General features: G+C 33.3%; 1 protein-coding gene and 1 long non-coding RNA gene across 11 annotated transcripts in view; one reads left to right on the plus strand and one right to left on the minus strand.

Annotated features, from left to right (window-relative positions):
• Positions 1-20056, minus strand: part of Unc80 (unc80, NALCN channel complex subunit) — a 51890-nt gene that overhangs the window by 5438 nt on the left and 26396 nt on the right. For 2 of the 9 annotated variants that reach the window (XM_076327060.1, XM_076327062.1), the window contains exons 32-49: positions 17963-18220; positions 16854-17343; positions 14741-15365; positions 14469-14649; positions 13458-13636; positions 13103-13351; positions 12303-12576; positions 11307-11614; positions 10026-10451; positions 9348-9566; positions 8716-8861; positions 8311-8638; positions 7157-7477; positions 6528-6786; positions 6070-6279; positions 4902-5252; positions 4442-4723; positions 2632-2727 (exon numbers count right to left, since the gene is read on the minus strand). In XM_076327060.1, coding sequence (XP_076183175.1) covers positions 2632-2727; positions 4442-4723; positions 4902-5252; positions 6070-6279; positions 6528-6786; positions 7157-7477; positions 8311-8638; positions 8716-8861; positions 9348-9566; positions 10026-10451; positions 11307-11614; positions 12303-12576; positions 13103-13351; positions 13458-13636; positions 14469-14649; positions 14741-15365; positions 16854-17343; positions 17963-18220 — 5202 coding nt within the window. Of the gene's footprint in view, positions 1-2069; positions 2137-2466; positions 2524-2631; positions 2728-4441; positions 4724-4901; positions 5253-6069; positions 6280-6527; positions 6787-7156; positions 7478-8310; positions 8639-8715; positions 8862-9347; positions 9567-10025; positions 10452-11306; positions 11615-12302; positions 12577-13102; positions 13352-13457; positions 13637-14468; positions 14650-14740; positions 15366-16853; positions 17344-17962; positions 18221-20056 lie in introns of all 9 variants that reach the window. The other 7 variants (XR_012994274.1, XR_012994275.1, XR_012994277.1 and 4 more) reach the window with 7 other exon arrangements.
• On the plus strand, positions 1964-6768 carry LOC143154944 (uncharacterized). Of its 2 annotated transcripts, none has more exons than XR_012994278.1 (3): positions 1964-2738; positions 4933-5145; positions 6540-6768. It is a non-coding gene; the product is annotated as an uncharacterized LOC143154944 (long non-coding RNA). The 2 variants fall into 2 exon arrangements; XR_012994279.1 differs by lacking the exon at positions 6540-6768 and adding an exon at positions 6176-6284.

Here is a 20056-nt window from a genome sequence, read left to right on the forward strand (position 1 = left end):
CATCAATCGTTCTTTTTAATTACAGCCGATATAACGTTTAATGCGAAGCAATATACACACGAGTCCCAAAATTTTTGACGTTTGAGGAGAATACGATACGTTAAACATATCCCTCTCTCTTGAGAAGCTTTCAATCGCGTTGCTAAACCGCTCAATGGCGTTATTTAAATTTTATTATCGTCTACGAATCCAATGAACAGATTATTATTTAGTAAATGCAAATGATGGTTTTACCCTTGGACGAATGTCACGATATTGTTATTTTATACCGGTTTCTACGACCCATATAGGTCATATGTATCAAATTCATTTTTAAAATTCAATAATACATATTATCTGGCGTTTTAGCTACACGACAATTAAAAGTTTACTGCGAAGGATAAGAGAAAGTGTTTGGAGTACCGAATTCCCTTCAAAGGGTAAGAATTAATGAACCCTCGTGTGTATACACTTTCGCGATATTATTATATCGTATAAATTTGAAATGACTGTGATATACAAGTCAATATTAAATCTGAAATGAATGAAAGAATTAAATATGAATGGGACGTAGGTACAGTGTACAACCGAAAATTGGACGTTTTCTCGTATAAAAAAGAAATCAAAAACGTCGAATAAAACATTTTTTTTTTACGAAGTTTCATTTTCAAGACAATTGACTTTAAAAATTTGTCTCGAGTACGCTTACGATCGATTTTGTATAGAATTTGGTTAATCTTTTGATGCTTTGATAAAGAAATTTAGCAGATTGGTCCAATATTTCGGAAAAAATAAAAGAATTCTTTAAATAGCTAAATTTTCACTTTAAAAACAAGTAATTTTACAATTTAAATCTTCCGTCTGATCTTAATAGCTTCCAGAAATATTCAATTATTTTTATTCGCGAATCATTATTTTAGTGCAATGATTATTGTTACTGTTATATTCGTTATATTATTTTTTTTGATTAAGTGGAAAAGATTCAGCAAGATTAATTATGAAATACTCGAGATTCTAATCTGAAAAAGTTACTAATTATTACGTTTAACGTTCAGCTTGATTTTCTCAAAAGTGAAACCTCGTGCAAAAAAATTGTACACCGCCATTTTTATTTACTTTTACACAAAGACTCAATCCCCTTTTTGACTGTACTCCGAATTACATACCACACTGTATAAAATTATTAAGGTGTCAACAAATGTATTGTGTACTGATTATTTCTTTTTGTTTGTCTGTGTGTTTTGGGGGGGGGGCGGGGATCGGGTCATTACGGGGTTGCTTCGATTATGGAAGTTTTGTAAGAATATATATTTGAAAATTTTCGTGACCAAAGACCTCGTTTAAAATCAAAAATAGAAGCATCGACACAATGCGAATGTGATAACAATCGTATAGAGTATTTTAGAAGCACGCACACACACACGCGCGCACATGAGATGTATGCATTTCTTCGTTGTTAAAGAAAAGTTACTCGGTTGGTATATTATGCATAAAAGAAAGAAACTTTCGAGTACATAAATTATCGTGTGATTAGGCAAGAATGGAAAAGCAATAAAAAGTCGAAGCAACTACGTGTGGCGAAGTACAATATGTCTACGTAACGACGAAATGAATACCAGCTGTTGGACATTACCATTGTCTAAATACTGCTATATAAATGGATTACAATCGTGTAGTACACGTGACGGGAATATGACAACTATAGTAGAATGATCTAGTTATAAAGATGCCGTGAAAATCAGATTCGTGTATTCTCTACAGTAAATGCTATGTTTGAAAGCTGAACACCAAACCAACGAACGAAATAAACTTTCGAATAAGTAGATGAAACGATAAATATCATTTCCCTTGTTAACGCTGATACAATGAAAACCGTATTTTGTAGATCGTGTTCTTTTTCCTTTTTTTCTTTTTTTTTTCGTATAAACGTATGCGAGTGTATAAAGAATCCGTCGAATCTCTGTTCACGGAAACAATAAGAAAACACCAGCAAGAAGTGTGATCGAGGGGAACACAGAAAAGGGGGATAAAGTGTAGAAAATATGAGAAAAAAGTTACGAGATACGGAGAAGCGTGACAAGGGAACACACCAGCAGGACGTTCATCATAGATTCGGTGAGACTTTACTATTAGAATCCGCTTACCTCCGTTCCCTAGCTAGCAATGAAAGCAACGCAATGATCAATGTGTCAATAATACGATCAAACAGGATGGTCCGTATGATGGAACGTGGAGAACAAAATATAAGCAATGCGAACCGAGATCAAGCAACTTCTAAGAACGTTCTTTTCGAGAGAGAGAGAGAGAGAGAGAGAAAAAAAAAGAAAATCTGTTGTAATGTAATTATAAACTAATTTAGACGCTTCGTCGCAAGCCTCGCCGTCGATGGGATAAAGAATGAAACGATGCGTCTTCGTTTACGTAATACAGGAAAATGTCGCAGACAAAGAAACAAAAGATGATATCGCAAAGAACGTTGCAAATTACGTCGCAGTGTCCTGTAGACAATGGCTCGATCCAACTGTGGTAAACGTCTCGCAATCGCTTAGAAAAAAAAAACGAAATATTTATGTGAGGCTTGCAGTCGCACCGGTAATATGTACTTAAGGTTCGGGACCGTTTCGTAAAAGTTTCTCGAAGAAAAACGAATACCTGTATGGGGCCGTTGCTCCGTATGGGGTTCGGTAACGCCAACGTCGCTGGTCTCGCGAAGAGTGAACGAACCCACGCTTGTGCTGGAAATTGATCCTGGAATAACGGTAACGACAGTATTATTATTAACCATTAAATGCCAAATGTACAATGAAACTACGTTAGAACTTCTGGTAAATGAAACTAAAGACACTTCCATTGATTTGCCAAAGCGTTCATTTATTTTAAATACCTCCGGATCACTGACTCTTTGCCATAATCCGAATGATTGGTAAATGTATCGTTGAGTTTGCCCGAATTATTATCACGTGATTATTAGATTTGTGTATTTATGGCGTATACCGATATTTTTCAAAGAGAACGAAATCTTTTTAACGAGGAGAGATGTGGATAATTTTATCATTTCTTCAAGAATATATTTTTCTCATATTGTTTTAAATCTACTGCTTGTAATAAACTTTTTTGCTTTCTTTTAGGGGAAGTTTAAGAAAGATTGAAAACCACTGCTTGTAGTGATACGGAAAACGTGTGCAAAATATATTTTATAAATTAGTATGATTATATTAATGTTTCATTTGTATAAGTAAATACTTATATTTTTTGTACATATAGCATACACCATAAATATGTAAAATCCGTAATCCGGTTATCGTATAAAGCGTATTTTTGAAAGACAGTTCAAAACTTTGTAAGCTTCTAGTCCTAAACTCACTAAATTGAATAGAAAATGTTTTATCTTCAAATGGCTACCGTTTGTTAGAAATGATTATTTTAAAAAAAGCAATTATTATGCCAGAATACTTAAACTTTGGTTTACGTTGCTTCAAACGGAGAAAAACTTGACAAATAGAAAATACGCAAATAAATTGAACAGAAATAACTGTCATTTAATATTTCTTTTATAATTTTACTCTTCGAATAATGTAATTCTGGTATATTAATAATTTAAAATAAGAAAAAATTACCGAGGTTAAAAATAAATTACATAAATGACCTTACTTTTCAACTCTGTACATTCTAGACAATTGTAGCCTCTTTATTTATTTTACTTCTGAAATAACCTTAAACCGCTACACCGGTTCTCAAATAACTGATCGAACTTTTCCCTCGATAATTAATCTTCTGTTATTTCCGCGTAACAAGAAATGTATCTTGAAATATTTAATAATTTTTATACTCATAAATGATTAAATTGAATACCACGTAGTTAAACGTGTACACAAATTTAAAATCTCAAAAATACTACAGGCAAAATACTGGTGCTCTCGAGAACGAAAGCTTTTCGAGAGCTTTTAGACCTTAAAAGTTAAATACAATTAAATTGTAACTCTTTCAGTAATCTTCGGATAATTGAAACAATTTTTCCTGGATAACCGAAAAGAACTTATCCCTAACATTGCGGACCATAAAAAGAACAGAATAATTATGATACGAGAAACAAATTTTCGTGTTATAACGAACAACTCTTTGTCACGTAATTTTTTTAAAATTTTTTAAAGACTTATTAAAAATAGTCCGAACAAGATCATGTTTGAATTAATTCTCGTCGGGAAACTTTCATTGATCAATTGAGATAATACTTTCATGAAGATGTATTAAAACAATGTAAAAAGAAAAAAAATATTCATTAGCGATTGGCTCGTGAAATTCTGCTAGCCATCGACCATAGATAATTCGAGACTCACTGGTTGTTATCCTATCTCGCTTACTCGTCAGACAATGTCTGGAAAAAATCTTGACGAATTATGATCAGTTACCCAAGAAACAGTGTATTTAGAACCAAGAACGCATAATGTAATTAAAATCGTACCACGTGCTGTATGTATACCATTTGGCGGTGCCGATACTTGATTCTGTTGCGTTATCTTGAGTGTACCGCTGGAATTTGACTGATGGGTTGAATGGGGGGCAGATTGTGGGGCTGTGGAATGGGAAATTGGGGTTTCCGCAGGTGTACGATTTATATGAGCTCTGGATCCGTGGTCACCGGTGAGAAAATCAATCAACAACGATGGTCTCTGTGTACGAGGCTGTCCTTCGTTAGCGGGATGCATGTCCACGACGCTTCTCTTTGGTTCTGGCTGCATTTCGTCTGAACGTTACAATACACACGAATCACACTTAAATATAAAACTAATAGATATCAAAATAATAACGTATATAAATCAATTTCAATTTTCGTAATGAAAGATAATGTTTTTATCGTTGTTCGATCCGAAGATTTCTCGATTAATAGAGACTATGCGAATTAAAGAATTTCATTCACTAACCGAATCGTCTGTCTTCTATTTCTTCTTTTAGGTCTTTCAGTTCGTGTATAAGATCAGTCAACAGAGTGCTACGAGACTTTGGTACCGTTTTGGTATCGCCATTAATTTTTGCACGTATGGTACTCTGCATGTTTCTCTCGTGTTCCGAGATCGGGCTCTGGCCGATCTTGTGAACGATAAACGGAAGCATTTGAATGTACAAAGCAGTGCGATGGGTGACTACGAATTCTATAAAATTCCAGAGGTAAGTGGAAGCCTCGTTTCGTTTATTCAATAAACGCATTGTGCGTAAAATTTTTGGCCACTCGGTCTTTAATTCCGTCTCGAAGCATATCGTTATTATTTTCAAAGCTGTAGGGAATTGGACACTGTGATTAGAATTGTTACCAAAGATACTTAATTATAAATTAAACCCTGCTCGTTTGCAAACAATTTCCCTCCGTTTAGAGACAACGAGACAATCCTTGATAGTTTTCTTTATTCGACTTATCCTACGTAGAATTGAATTTTATTCACTATTGAAAATTAATATTTATAATTATTCATAAATTAAGACATTTATGTATTTGTAATTATATCTTAACGAGAGTGTTATCAATAAATTAACGAAATTCACCCAATGGAAATGAGTCCAGACACGTCTGTATTCGAATGATTTAGAAAAAAAATATAATTGGAAAAGTATAATTGGAAAACCGTTCGAATAACATACAATTAAAAATAGTCCGAAATAGGTCGTGATTGGACTTATTTTTATGGAAAAAATCTCATTAATCTATCGATAATATTCTCATGAAGATATAATACAATGTACAAAATATTAAATTTTTATTAGTGGATGAATTATTCACAATGCATAGTAAATATAAAAAGAGCGGGGGATGATTTTGTCGTTTGAATTTTATGTAATTATTACTCGAAAGCGGGAGTCACTGCGTTTCGTTTACTTTTGTCATTAGACGATACATGTGAATCCGAATCTCAGCTAAATGTACAAACGATCAATGCTTGTTATAAATTTACTAATTTTTATTTCATTCAAGCAAGCGAACACGATTTAGTTAGAAAGAGAGAGTGAAAAAGATTACCGTAATTTCTCGTCGTTTTTTTTTCAGAATTCATTTGAAAAGTCGAAATGTAATAATTGAAAAACTTGTTAAATATTTACCTAAAAAGGCAACTTGATACAACGTCAACGACGTTTTCGTCAAAGTCTTTGAATCTCTTGCTATAAATGTCAGACTACCCGTTCTCATGTCCGTTGTTGTTTTTAGGTTCTGTGTAGTTATTGGTACTGTCTTCGTACTTGGTGGCCAGAGAGTGTTCAGCACCGCGGTTAAAGCAAAATTGATATCCGATTGTCTTAATTTTGTAACATCTAAAAGAAATTGATAATTTAATAAAGCATCTTACTCCTTACGAATGTGTCTAGTCGGGCCGATCCGTTACTTTATATTTCAAGCAACGAACACACTTTGTATTATTATAATTTATTATTAAATTTCTTCTTTCTTTTGTTTTTTTGAGTTTCAGTGTGTTCAATTTGCTCTCCTTGTAACGAATATTACTTTGAAGAATGTTCGACTAGCTCAGGTTTATTTTTCAAGTATCTAATTTTCGCTTTACCTTTTCTTCCAGTCCCGACACGCAGAAACAGCGGTATTAATAAATTAAGTAGTATGTTCTCCGTTCGAGTTTGCGAGGCAAACATAGCGTGACCGCCACACACATTCTCGAGTGAGTATCCTTCACTGAGGGATATCACGTGAAGAGTGATCAACCGAAGTACCGTCGAGCAGAAATGTTGCGGAGGTATTTTGCTCATTAAAGCGGCCGAGGAAGCTGTGGTCACATCTTCCGGCGGGGTGTCTCCGATAATTAACGACTAGATACAAATTAAAGCTTATAATTTACAAACGATCAAAGATACACATCGTTCTAGCAATTATAATTAATTTTTCAATGCCCGAACTCACCGAATTTAAATTATTCATATTAATTACATTACGAAAATCTGCACGTTTATTGTACTCTATACAGTTGTTACACAAAAAGTAAAATTATAAAGTGTACCATTGGTTCCTTTATTGTTGATTTTCATATTGATAGCTAGGTTTCTCTAAATTAAGATCGATATTATATTTTCATTTATAACAGCTTCGATCGTTAACGAAATTAACGTGACATCTTTTTCGCAACAAATCGGTAAACTACTAAGTGTGAGGACGATTCTAAAATTATAATAATTATAATACCTGACAGGTTCCCAGCAATGTTTTCAAATACTGAAAGTGTGCAATGTATGGACATCTGGATAGTGTTTCATAAATTCCTTTTAAAAGATCACTAGCAGCAGTCCAATCGGTGTTCCTTCTAATGGAGGCTTTCTTATGTATTTTGCTAAAGGTTTTGTCGAGCCTCCTTAAAATAATCGTCAACGCAGGTTTCATATCGTCGTTGGACCACTCAGTTGAAGGTAAAATGTCGTTCATGTATCTTCTTAAACCACGACAACCCATTGTTCCCGCATCGTAGGGAGATATTTTCAAGAGGGTGTGCGCGATGTCTGCTAATCGCTATTGATGAATCAGGTTTGATTAAATTTCTAATCGATTCTTGAAACTTTTGTCAAATTTAATATGTAGTCAAACTATAAGAATGTACATTTCTCAATTTAAAGAATCTGTTCAATTTTGAGGTAACAAAACACAGACTATATATTCCTCATTTTCTTAAATTTTAAACTCTTGAAAACATAATCTAACGCAAAACTAATGACTTCACATTATTCAAATCTTTAGAATAGTTTTGTAGGAGTTTCAGCTTAAAATACAAAATTTGTTCAAGTTAACAACAATAAGCACAATTTAGTTGTATTGAGTTCGAATAAAAAAGAACTTAAAAGTGTCGTTTGGGTGGAACAAGGATCTTGGGAAAACAATAATTTTTAAACAATTGAGAAAAAATGAAACGAGAAACATCAGAAACTTTCATGTCGTACGAAGGTTCAGTTTGGAATAAAAAAAAATGTTTGTAAATGTTGCAGTTCCCCTAGTTTCAACCCAAAAGAAATGTGTTTCATATGTATGCATAGACTGAAATTGGACAAATAGTTTCTAAAAAATTATAATATTTTCCCAAGTGTTCGAACGTTTAGAAAATACTAAACAAAAAAAATAAGATTCATTTTGAACCCAGAAAATGAAAAAATCACCTTACAGATATCACGAGCATTCACAGAGCCATATTTAAAAATTACAGAATTTTATTCATAACTCGAAAAGGAAATATTTCTAGTACCAAGGTCATCTATTGCTTTTTTTAATTTTTAAGTAGCAGGACAGGCATTTAAATTTTAATGACGTGTTTTCTTCGGCTTATATGTTACAAAAATAAAAGAATTACTTACTATATGGCATTTCGAGTCTAATAATTCGATCATCTTTCCATCCTGAGATTTTTTATTCAATTCTGTCAAACGAGCCGAGCATCGAGCTACGAAGTCTCCAACCATGTTCAATAGCGTATCACGTGGCCGACGAAATTCATTTTTATGGCAGCTTTCTGAGTCGTCGTTGTCACGATCGTAAAAGGTACGAACTTTCGAGTGCTCCATGTACTTAGTAGCGTGAGTTTCGTCCTCGAAATCGAAACCAGGTGAATACGGACCTTTGCCATAATTCCTTTGGCTAGATCCTTTGTGTTCGGGGCTTGATTTTTGTGGTCCGTTATAATATCTGAAGAAACGTCAACGTATAAGTAGATCGTTTCGAAAGTCAATCATCTGGTATGTATAAAAAATGTTGAAACATACTTTGTGAGCGCTTCTGAATTATTAACCAAAGTTTTTACAGCTATAGCCAATTGATTTATTATTTCTTTCTCAGTTTTTCCCTCCCTGTTGTAAGTTGGGGATTGAATTTGTTGGACGTAGCATGGCAATATTGCTTCCAATATAATCTGTAAAGTCAGATAAGAATAAAAGCAGAAAGGAAGAACATGGTAGAAAAGTGTCTAAAAGAAGAATATAGAAAATCAAACGAGAACACGTAATTGAAATACAATAGAAAGAATATTTCTGTTCGCTCTTTATTGATCAGTCGAGATTAAAATATTTAATCAGATTGTACTCTATAACTAAAAGGATTAGAATATTTTGATAGAAGTATAATAATTATAATAAGGTAGAAAAAGAGCAATTGCAGAATAAAGATAGAAATGTTTGACGAATATGAACACTCAGAGATAAGGTGATACAAGCACAAATATTATATAATATAATAAAGCTGAAAGGAAGAATTATAATAGTTGATTTAAATACATTAGATGCGATTTAACGTTAGAATATTTTGAAAAACAGGGGAGGAATAGCAAATAGAAATTAATACCCAGGACTAAATATGGAAATATGGAAGAAAAAAAATAAGTAGTATAAATGTGCCTCACCAACATTTGTTGTCCTCTAACGGAGTCAGGTGCATAAGCTATTACCATGACGCAAAGAGATATACAATCTAAGACGTTCACCATTTCGTTTTCGTCGTGATAACAGAAATCAATAGCTTTCAGGGGCTTTTCTTCTTTTACCAATTCGTCTATGTGTAAAGGGTCCGGTGATGGAGTTTCCAAACTTAACAATAAATTGAACAGACACGTAGCAGGGACCTGTGAACAGTTATACGTTATTTATATTTTCTATATTAACTTGCACCATATCTTTAAAGGTGTAAACATGGAACAAACTTTGTTAATAATATTAACAATTTGTTTATACTAATTATAATATCTGTCCTCTCGATATACTTATGTGTAATTTAAATAATTTTATGTAAAACGTTGAAACGTTTACTAGTATTTCAAATTACTTTGCATGTACAAGGTGGAATATTTAAATGGGAACACTTAAATACTTCTGTTATTTCTGATTGTGTAAAAAAACTTCTTAATTATATATTTTAAGAGATACGTGTAACCGTAAATAAAAGTTTTTCAATGTCGTGTTGAAAGAAATTGTAAGATCGTATTTTTTAAATGCAATCATACGTGTAGACAAAAAATTTTGACTTGATATTAGAATACCAGATTCGATAATTAACAAAGTAATAGATTATTTAGCAACAATACCTTGTGCGCTTCTCCGTGAACACTCGCCTCATCTGTATCCAATATAGTAGAAACACTTCCGAACATTTGAAGGATAAATGGCTTCCGGTTCATGAGATAGAATTGCTTGACAGCGTACTCCACTGTGGTTGTTACTAATTTATTCGTTCGATGAGTCGAGTACAATTGCAACAATGTCGGCATAATTAACAAATAGCCATTCGTTGAGAAAATGTTTTTGAAGTTGTGAGCCGCGTTTATGTACGTAGCGACAACGTAACGTAGAATACAAGAATCTTCACTGTGAAGGATTATGGCACCGTTCAAAACGTTTAAGAAAAGATGGATGTCACCCGAATAAGCAAAATTGCCTGCCATCGCTTCGAACATCCTTGCGATCAACTTCACCCACATAAATTTATGCATCACATCCAGACCAAGTAATTCCTGAGTAGAAAAATACATATAAAATACAGAGGATAAAAGAAGTATATTCGCGCTAATTTTTCTCGCACTAACAATAATTTCAATGAAAAAAGCGACGAATCGGTACAAATTGTTTCTTTCGAGTATCCTACGAATGAAAATCATTTCTTTCTTTAGAATTATTAATAATGTACGGTAACGAAAAACAAAAACTTTATGATAAAAAGCAAAGAAAAATATAGAAATTACAGGGTATTTTGAATTGTTAGGGTATTTTAAAATCGATCACTTTTGTACTCCATGTCAGGGATATTGTTCATATTAAAAAACACGTTGTAGTTCGTGTAAAAATAGAGGGGATTCAAGTTATCATTTTGTTGTTTTCAAAATTGTTTAAAAGATTGAAACTCTCAAATTTTTCCAATTGTTACGAAAACTGTTTCACAAAATCATTTTTATCTCCACAATTGTCAAATGTGCGAACTTCGATCGTTCTTTGTCTTAATCGCAGTGTCCTTTTTAATTAATTTTTTGTTTCATTTGTAAAGTTATTTTTGTAATACAAACAAATTTCTATTTTGCGAAGACGCGTACATCAACAAATATTCAACACCGATTTGTTTCGAAATAGCAATTTCCTATGAACAAATTTTATTGCATACGTTTTACTTATTTTTAGATAAGGAATCACTTTATTACACTTACTCTATTTAAGAATTTATTTGTATTACAAGACTATTTTCTCCATTCCTCCCATTATTTGTAAAAGACATAACAAACGATTTTTACAAATTGTAACATAAAACTTTTGATCAAATTAAATTCTCAATGTCGTATCGTGTAAATGTTAACATCTTTCTTCCCAATCTTACTTACTCTGCCGATTTCACCGCCTTTGTACAAATCCAAGTCAGCTTCCAGCGCTCTTCTTGGAAAAGATGGTAGCTTCATTAATTCTTCATGAAGAAACACTACCCTTTGCACTACCATATCGACGTTTTTTAATATCGCCCAAGTTAATAGAACCTTTCCAATTTCAACGAACTTGTGAACCAATTCTTGGCGTTGCAGAGCATTGAACGCATCTTCCGGTTTCATATGAACTAATTCGATTTCAGAAAATTGAGATCTACCCTTGAAAAAGTAGTAATCTCGAACGTATGACGTCGGATTGCGAATTTGATCTGGAATGTGAAAGTAAATTCCTATCATTATAACTCTGAGTAAAATAATGTTGAGAAAACTTCTGCAAGTTGAAGTTTATTACTATATTTATTGCTACTTATACTTTACGACTGTCACATACTCAATGCTTTGTGTGTGATTGCGAGGAGGATGTAATTTGTTGTAATTATTTTTTGTGTGCATAGAGGTAGTATGAAGGTGACATACATTTTTTTAAATGGAATTACATAATACGCTAATAAATGCAGTTCGTTAATTTCATCAAAACAGTATTAACCTATTTATATAGAAAAATTATTATTTTGGAAGCTTTCATTGACAATTAAGGAAATGTCTTTGAGCAAATGAATATTTAAATAAAGTCATTGTTTTCATTGTTCTACTTCACAAATTCTTCAACAAAATAACACACGAACTATGGAGATTGCCCTTGTCCTGCGCCCCATATAGAACAAATCACTTCTGACACCTTTCACGTGTACATTTAGTTATTAATAACTCGGATACAAAACCTCAAACGCAATCTCGTAATTCTAGATTTTTACTCTTTGAAATTTTTCGACACCTATTAAACATTCCGTGCATCCACGATGTGGCAATGAACGTCTTGAGCAATTCGTTGCATACTCAGAAGAAATGATAAATTATTACAATGGTGAATGTAGAATAATATTAATTGGTACAAACGTGTTTTGTAGTCAACGAGGAAGTATTCTCGATGTTTTGATTCTTCTATGCCAAAGAATTCCAAGGATTCTCGAAGTATCTGACAAAACTGTGTATCTTCTTGCACCGGAAATTGCGAAGGAATTCCACCTGCATCTGGATCTTGAGGACCGTGCACCACAATTCGTTTCGCCGATGGTACGTTTGCAGTTAATAAAATTGAAGCGTCGCACTGCTCCTTTCGTAAAATTTGTTTTAGATCTTTAAACATTATTCCGTGAACACTGTGCACCACCTATGAAAACCGAAATTTTAATCGAAAGTATTCCCGAATCATTCATTAACTGTCAATTTACGGTACAGGAGCACGATTGAAATTACAACGATTAAAATAATATTTTTGTTAGTCGATATGAAATACATTACATTTCGTTAATATGGAAATACACACACACACACATATATATAAAAAGTAGTTATACATTTTTTTTTAAATTACTAAAATAGCAAAGTATGATTTATATGGATGCATTTATATAGTATAATTGATGCATGTAATACGACATTTATCTGACTAATTAATCAACGATGTCGAGGTAAACCTATATTAATCTTGTAGTTGTTAACTATAAATTCTCTCATCGCTGATTATCAGAAGTACAAAATAAACTTGTCAGCTTTTATAAACATTTTTTGAATTGCTAGCTTTTATGAACTTTCATACTTGGAAACAAAAACAAACGAATTAACGTTTTCACAACGAGTGGCTTCAATTACAATATCTAGCAATCAGTTAAGAAAGTCGCCTTAAATTTACTTACCATCCATAAAATGGAAAGAGCAGTTCCAATTAATTTTTGTCCTTCTTCGTGCGGTGAACGGACATAAAACATAACGTATCCGATTATGTAATTATACAAGGCGAACGCAGCTTGTTGAGGAAGCTTCGGTACGAAACGAATTAGGTGTCTTAAAATTTTAAACATGAATTCTTGCTTCTCTCTGGTAAGGCGTTCCAACACGTAACGAAGAAACAGTGCACTGTCTTCCACTAAACAATTCCAAATCACCTGACAATAAAGAACACGTTAATTGGATTATAAAAGTACACGTTAATTGGATTATTAAGAACACTTGTTTATTGTTCATTAGTTTAACGTTCGATTAAACTCATACTTGGTATGCGACTTCGTAAACGGCACTTCCATCGTCAGAGACGGCAGCATCGTCAAGCAAGTGTATTATTTGAACAATTGCAGAACACAAAGAAGAAGGGAACAATGAAGGCGCAGATTGACCGTGATGGGATGTGTTTCTTGGTATTATATCACCTGCATCTTCATCTCCGACGTTTCCTATATGCAACGATATTTTATTGCTATTTCAATAAAGATTGCACATAGATATTTAACAAAACGAGACAAGTGATATTATTTTTCTGAAATAAATCTTTTCATTCGTATAGAACAATTTATATTTGCAGAAATTATTAAGACAAAAATTGAAAATGAAACTATTCTTCTTTACAACTATATTCCCAGAGACATTTAACAAAACGAGACAAGTGATATTATTTTTCTGAAATAAATCTTTTCATTCGTATAGAACAATTTATATTTGCAGAAATTATTAAGACAAAAATTGAAAATGAAACTATTCTTCTCTACAACTATGTTTCCATAGCTACAATACTTATTTCTTCAAATTTTATTGCAAACATTACAGAACGTGTAAAGTATTTACTGAAAGTAATCTCTTAATTCTTACGAGTCGTTGCCCACTTAGTTTCAATTACATAATTTCGTCGAAATATAGTATGAAAAAACTTATGCAGTTTTATTTCAGTAACGATGAACTGCAGTTTTCATTGGAATTTTAAAAAGCTTTTCTTCGAACGCCTTCTAATTTTCGCTTTGCAAGGCTGTATCAGTATCAAAGATCAAATTTAAGCATGTTCTTCGTGTTGCAACTATAAATATTCTAAACGATATTTTAAACACACTTCATTTCACAGTATTTCGTAATACCTTCACATCTCGATACTCGTATCTTCGTGCTTTCGTACGTTGAACAATAAGAACGATTCTTACGAACGATCAACAAAAAATACAACATCCCAGATTTATGATAGATTTTCTACCGTGAAATACATCATTGTTCATTATCGTATCACTATTAATTGCATACCCTCGTCGTGATCATCGCCGACAGGACTAGGCTCGTACGCTGCTTGGACTGTAATCGGTATAGTCGTGATCAAAAAATTCTCTCTCTCTTCTCGTTTCTTATCATCCTGTGCCTGTAGAGCCCTTTTTATGAGTTCAGTTTGCTGCTTTTTACGAGTTTTCGTTGCCGTCACCAGAGACCTCTAATTAACAGTCACGATAAACTCTACTCGATCGATGAACAATCTAAGATCTACGATACGATCACCGATCTAGGATTTGGTTCGTACTTACATGATGCTCCTGGTTAATAGTCACTTCTTCCACCTTCGTTTTCACCTGTGGCATCCAAGGTGGATCGACAACAGGCAACGATTCGATACCAATTTTTGGCGAAGGTAACGTGAATTCTATACCAGGCGGTGGAACCTTGAACGTCAGATGAGCATTCTCTTCCATTCGTGGCCAAACTTGATACCGTAGTTTCCATAAAACTTGGAACCTTAATATCGCATTTATTCGCACGCTTGTACTGCCGTGTAGAAGAACATGGTGCATTATTTCGCTTGCTTGGTTAGGAGCACGTACGGCCGCAACAATGAAGAGAGACGCAGCTGACGCTGCGACTTCTTGATTCGACTCTAATAGAAGTTCCCAGGCGACAGGTAAAACGTCGACAAATAACTCCTCTGTCATTACTACGGCTCCTTTTACCAAGGTGGCCAGTGGCGCGTGAAATATGTCTTTTACTTGAGTCTTGATGTACTTTAAAATTGCCTGATTCTCCTTCTCCAATTCGTCATCACTAGACTTCTTGGACGATTCCTTCCCTTTCTCGGAATCTTGGTCAGCCAGATCCTTCGAAGAGTCTCGCTGGGTTAATCGTCCGGATTGGGATCCGTCTATGATTTTGTCAATTCTGCGCAAACAATAAACAAATTTCGTTTCGAGGAGCAAGTAAAGTGTAATATATGCACTGTACACTTCTGAAAGTTTTCTTTAATATTGAATAGATGGGAATAAATTTGATTTGGGCTATCTAGAACAGGCATGGGCTAATTGATCATTTGTAGTATGGAACAAAATTTAGCGCGTCTGGAGCAGATAGTTTTAGTGATTGTAAATTTGATCATCATCAGTGCGATGTATCTATACCCCGTGATGGGGTACTCTATGGGAGCGTGTGATTCGCTTGCGAAAAGAAGGCACAGCATGTTTACGTCCCCACTCCTGTCAAATGTCAATTATCATTCCTACGATCGCGAGCAAAAATCGCCGAGGGTCGAAGATGGCGACGAAAATCAACAGTGATTAGTAGCGAGACTGAGTGAAAGAGAATATTGCGACATTGGCGTAGTTTTTTAATAAAAATGTTAGCTATTAAGAAACAAAATGATTTCGTTTCTATTTAGATACAATTACTGATTCGATAAGATTCTCGCAATAAAAAAATGAATATAATTTAATATGTATAATAATCATTAATATTTTGAAAATTATTCATAGCGGAAAGAACTAATTTGAATTTATTAAAAATAATATAACTCCTATATAATAGAAAGATAAATTTTATATAATTACAATTTACATAAGTTATACTAAAATTAAAACAAATTAAGACAAAAATTCGTCCTTCTTCTCATGGACGAATAATACAAGACGAAAATTCAAAAAATTGTAGAACTTTTGGAGTATATAGGGTATACAGTAGGTATATAATAAGTAGAAATAAGTATTATGTAATTTTTTTGCTACCTAAATTCACTTTAAAAGCTGGAAATTGACTCAAATATTCGATTATTTTTTATTTTTACTTTTTGTAACTTGAAAACTATACGAGATACAAAAAAGAAGTTTTCAGATAAAATTTACTTCTTAAAACTAGATCTATCATGCGATAAATAATTAGTCAATTTTTTTAAACAATGAAATAAAAATTATATACAGAAGTTGATACTTTTATTTATCATTTATCCCATGATAGATCTTCCTTTAAGAAGTAACTTTTGTGTGTAAAACATTTTTTTCTCTTTCGGTATAGTTTCCAAGTTACAACAAGAAAATCAATAATAGTGTGTCTTCTTTTCTCGCTGTGCCTTCTTTTCGCGGCTCAATGATATTTATGTATCTACAGACCCCGAATGTCTTCTTGTCTTAGAAGAACATTCGGTCGTAGAATTTACATTATTTTCCTACTATCCCAATTATCCCCACTCAGTCATATCGTACTATAACGTCATTTGTTCCGCAATGCATATACGCTCTATGCTCTGCCTCTAAACGAGGCAATTGCTTTCGCTTCCAAAACCGAGCAATTGCTCATGCTTATTCTAAATACTCGAGTTAGAGTAAATACTCAATATACGCATATTCAGGGAAAAATATAACTAGTTTATGTAAGAATTACTTGTATTTCTTCCCTACGCTGTCTTTTCTTCGAACTGGAGACACTTGGGTACTGGTTTGCTCGGAGACTTTGCGACAACGTTTGTCCTTTTTATTCCCTTCTTTCTTTTCGGTGTCGAAGTCAAACATTCCTGTGCCGTTCAGTATCCCAAACTTTTCTCCATAAATTTTTCTTACCGACTTGATTAATCTACTACTGGCTCGCATTTGACGCCGATGGCAATATGGGTGACAAAAGTTCTGATGGGAACAGTAGATGTTAAACGAATTGGCGAACTGCACCAAAACCTTCATCCATGGGAAATTTTTGTTAGTTTCGTCTGTTTCGTTACTGTCACTGGGACTTTCTGGCGGTTGATCATCTATGAGTATCCCCGGTGATTCTTCGCCACTAATTTCACCTCCGAAACCAGGCTCGGATGTGTCACTTCTGTCCGACAATGAACTTACTTTTCTTTTCGACTGAATGGAATCGGCTCGTCTCACCGTATCTATTTAATAATTGTTACGTCGATCAATTGTACGATTGCATTTTCAATTACATTGAAAACTTATAGTTGTAATTATAATATATTCATTTACTTTATTTGAATATCTATTTTGTTAATGCAATCATGGAAATGTGTTTACGAAAAGGAATCGATTCATTTTTGATCATTTAAAAATGTTGAATTAGTATTTGCATAAAAGGCATGGAAAATACAAGAATGTTTTTCATATAGAAGTTTTCTGAACTATGCTTATATAAGATATAGTGTATTTATTTATCGAGAGCAGGCGACTCAGGACCGGCCGTATTTTGCAATTTCTTCTTAACGAAGACGAGAACGTGTATTTCATATTGTGCTTCGCTCGCTTTTAGCCATTTTGACTCGTTTTCATTCTATCTAATTTTCATGGATGGAAAATAATTCCATTCGTACCAATCACACAAACTTCCGGTTGATCTCGAAGAAGATTAGATTATAGTAATATTTTGGGGAAAGAAATCTCGTTTTCGTCTTCGTGAGGTAGAAGTGAATCAAAAATGGTGGGGAAATGTCTTGTTCTCTGCGTATGGGCCAGACCCAACTTTTAACGAATAAATATTATATTTCTTTCAATACTTACAGGCGTCACATTCATTGTCCTTGCCGTCTTTGGTACCATGTCGAAGTTTCAAACTTCTTTTTTTAAATGAACCTGTTGTATTTTCCGCGTTACCGTGACGAAGCAATGGTCGACCTTGTGGTGGTTGCACACGTTTGGACTTCTCTTTTTCAACGTTCTGGAAATCTTCCCCTTGAATTGTAACAGTTGATTTGCTACTACCTTCTGATTCGTGATCAGGGTCGGAAACAACAAAACTAATTTTGCGTTCTGCTGAAACTTCAATCGAAAGTGATTAAATTAAATATATTAAAATGAAGTAATGTTCCTTCATTAATACACATGAAAGGGCCAGAAGTGGAAATATGCTTTCTAAAAATACTTCGAATTGTAAATTTCGATCAGATGTTCAAGGATGACATTCTTTACGAGTGTAACTGGCCATTTGTTTTGTGCTCAAAGAAGATATTAATAGATAATTACAATTTATATTAAATTTAAAATGGTTTACTTGTGATTATTGTCTTAAAAATAGTATGAAATTAACCCAGACCATTTACTTTTCGCCATAAATTATAATTATATTGTTTGGGTTAATATTATCTATTGACGAATAAACAATTCTGAGTACAACATAAATTGTGATTATCTATTATTTTTATCTTTGTGCCTAGCTTCTAATTGAGGAGCTCCTAGAACAAGATAGGGAATGGCTCGTTTGAATCATTAAAATATTTATTTTAAAAGAAAATTATATATAAACTTCCCGTTTTTTTATGTGATAAATGGTAATGTCTAAATTAAGTTGTAACACATGAATTACAATAAATGATAATACCTAAATGTAAGCTGTAACACACATAACAATCCATTACTTGTACGAAGACCCCGACATTCTTATCAAGGAAATGGCAAATTACACCGATGTAGGAAACATTATTTGAACAGCTAATTAAGACACATAATTTCATTTATAACTAACTGGAAAGAGCGTTTCAACTTCTGATCCTCGCCTTGTTTATACATTTCCATTTTAAACGAAATTTATTTCTAGTCAAATTAAATTTATAGACGATCGATAGGTATATAAATAAAATTTTGAAAACAGATAAAAAAATTAATATGTGGCAGGATTAATAGGCATGTGTATTTAGTCTAAACAATAATAGAAGAGGGAAAGGAGAGTAGACGAAAGTTGCAGAGTACAATAACTCCTCGATAATAGTCACAAAATTGGATCGACTTGAAGACTTTTAACGAGTGTGATAGGCAATTTTATCACAGAAGTCGACCATTTTTATTTCACTCTGAAGTTGAACGCCGTATATACATTCAACGGCATAAAATTTCACAGAACTAAATAAAAGAGTATTGTGAAGACATAGACAAGAGTCATTGGCTCCTCACGCGGCACGAATCAGTGTCAACGTGCATACAATTGAAACAAAGAGATAAAGCAATACGGCGGATGAAAATAGAGTGTTGGATAAGAGGGAACCATTATAGTAAAGCGTATAAAGAAAATAGAACAGAAGTACCAGGGCATTTGGAAGAAAAAGGAAAAAGAAACTAAAACGGTGAGAATAGTGGTGTAGGGTATGAAATGAGTTCCATTTAAAGCTAATTACAACGCGCGTGGAACGAAATAGCAAGATAACGAAAAAGAGAAATAAATGGATAGAGAAAAGAGCAAGAATAAAAGAATATTTCTAAGTGTTGATAATACCAATGGTATCAATTTTTTATCGACATTTTTTATTCTTCTATTCTTCGTTACATCTTTATTAGAATATTATCAATAGATTGGCGAGGGTTTTCCGATGAAAATAAGTCGAATCACGACCTCATTCAGACTATTTTTAATTATACGTAATTGGAAGTTTGTCAAAAGTGATTCGAATAACGTATAATTAAAAATAGTTCGAATGAGGTTATGATTTGACTTATTTTCGTCGAAAAAATCTCATCGATCCATTGATAGTACTATTATAAAAATATAATAAATGATAGAAAATTTTTAATTTTTGTTCAATTACAGAGTAATTTTTGCAATTATTATAATTATAATTTACCGATCACTTTAAATGGGCCAACTAAGGATTCTAACACTTTCAC

The sequence above is a fragment of the Ptiloglossa arizonensis genome, chromosome 2 (genome assembly GCF_051014685.1).
Source record: "Ptiloglossa arizonensis isolate GNS036 chromosome 2, iyPtiAriz1_principal, whole genome shotgun sequence".
Taxonomy (NCBI): Eukaryota; Metazoa; Arthropoda; class Insecta; order Hymenoptera; family Colletidae; genus Ptiloglossa; species Ptiloglossa arizonensis.